The sequence below is a fragment of the Amphimedon queenslandica genome, unplaced genomic scaffold, assembly GCF_000090795.2.
Source record: "Amphimedon queenslandica unplaced genomic scaffold, v1.1 AMPQUscaffold_13378, whole genome shotgun sequence".
Lineage (NCBI taxonomy): Eukaryota > Metazoa > Porifera > Demospongiae > Haplosclerida > Niphatidae > Amphimedon > Amphimedon queenslandica.
The window spans coordinates 54,259-55,321 of record NW_003546386.1 but is presented as its reverse complement, the minus strand read 5'-3'; the positions used below and the strand labels follow the sequence as shown (position 1 = coordinate 55,321).

Genomic DNA, 1,063 nt, shown 5'->3' with positions numbered 1-1,063 from the left:
CAGTCTTATAATTTTTACATACCACACAATGAGTATAGTCAATGCTATTGAAATAGGTAGCCAGTAGCAAGTATATTAACATTATTTAATTAAAAATGAATTTACTTTGTCCACAATATCAGTTCTAGCTCCATTAGTTAATAGAATTTCAACAGCTTCAATGCTACCACTATCAACAGCATTAAACAATGGAGTTCTCTTCCTCTATAATACAACATGAAGTGACTGATAATTTAAAATGAAATTACTTTATTTTTAACATTCACATCATAATCTCCTCTCTTAATCCAAAACTCAAGCATTTTAACTTTACCAGATTCACCAGCACAATGCAGTAGAGTTTCACCGTCCTATAAACAATAGTAATTACATACAAAATTAGACATAATAATTATAATATTCTTGAAAAATTATGTTAAATATCAATAGTCCCATGTAGGCCATTCAACCAGCTCCTTGAAGAGGTTGATTATATGAAAGTTAGCAAAAAGTAGTAGCAGAATAACTACACTTGGAGATTGAGAATTATTAAGTTGTGTATAATATGCATGATCCCCTAGAGCTCAGATAATAATTTGATTAATAGCTTTTTTTTATTTTATTATGTATTCATAATAGTGCATAGAGATATCTACAATAGTATTAATGCCTGAATAGTATTGCAGCAAGTAGTTTTTGCCTTACTTGTCATACTTATTATGAAATACTTTGGTGTCAGTATCATGAAAAAAACAGGCACCTGGTCAAATTTTATCAATTAAATTTATTTTAAAACTTTTACCTTACTACACTCACTTTACATAAAATATAGGTGAACTGGTTGCTAAGGTTATTTCTTCAAAACTTATACCGAAGAAATAAAAGTGTTGGCATGCAAATGTGCATTGCATGCAGTTTGCATGTGAAAATAGATATATGATTAACCCTGCTATAAGCTTTCAGCATTTACAGTATAATTGAACTTACTTTATCCACTACATCAGTTCTAGCTCCATTAGCTAATAGAATATCAACAACTTCAATACTACCTTTCTCAACAGCATTAAACAACGGAGTTCTTTTT

At 29.6% G+C, this 1,063-nt stretch overlaps 1 protein-coding gene across 1 annotated transcript in view; it reads right to left on the bottom strand.

Moving 5' to 3' along the window:
* LOC109582511 (putative ankyrin repeat protein RF_0381) overlaps positions 1-1,063 on the bottom strand; it is a 9,893-nt gene that overhangs the window by 776 nt on the left and 8,054 nt on the right. The window contains exon 15 of the mRNA XM_019997255.1: positions 106-147. Within this exon, the coding sequence (XP_019852814.1) occupies positions 106-147 (42 nt within the window). The remainder of the gene's footprint in view (positions 1-105; positions 148-1,063) is intronic.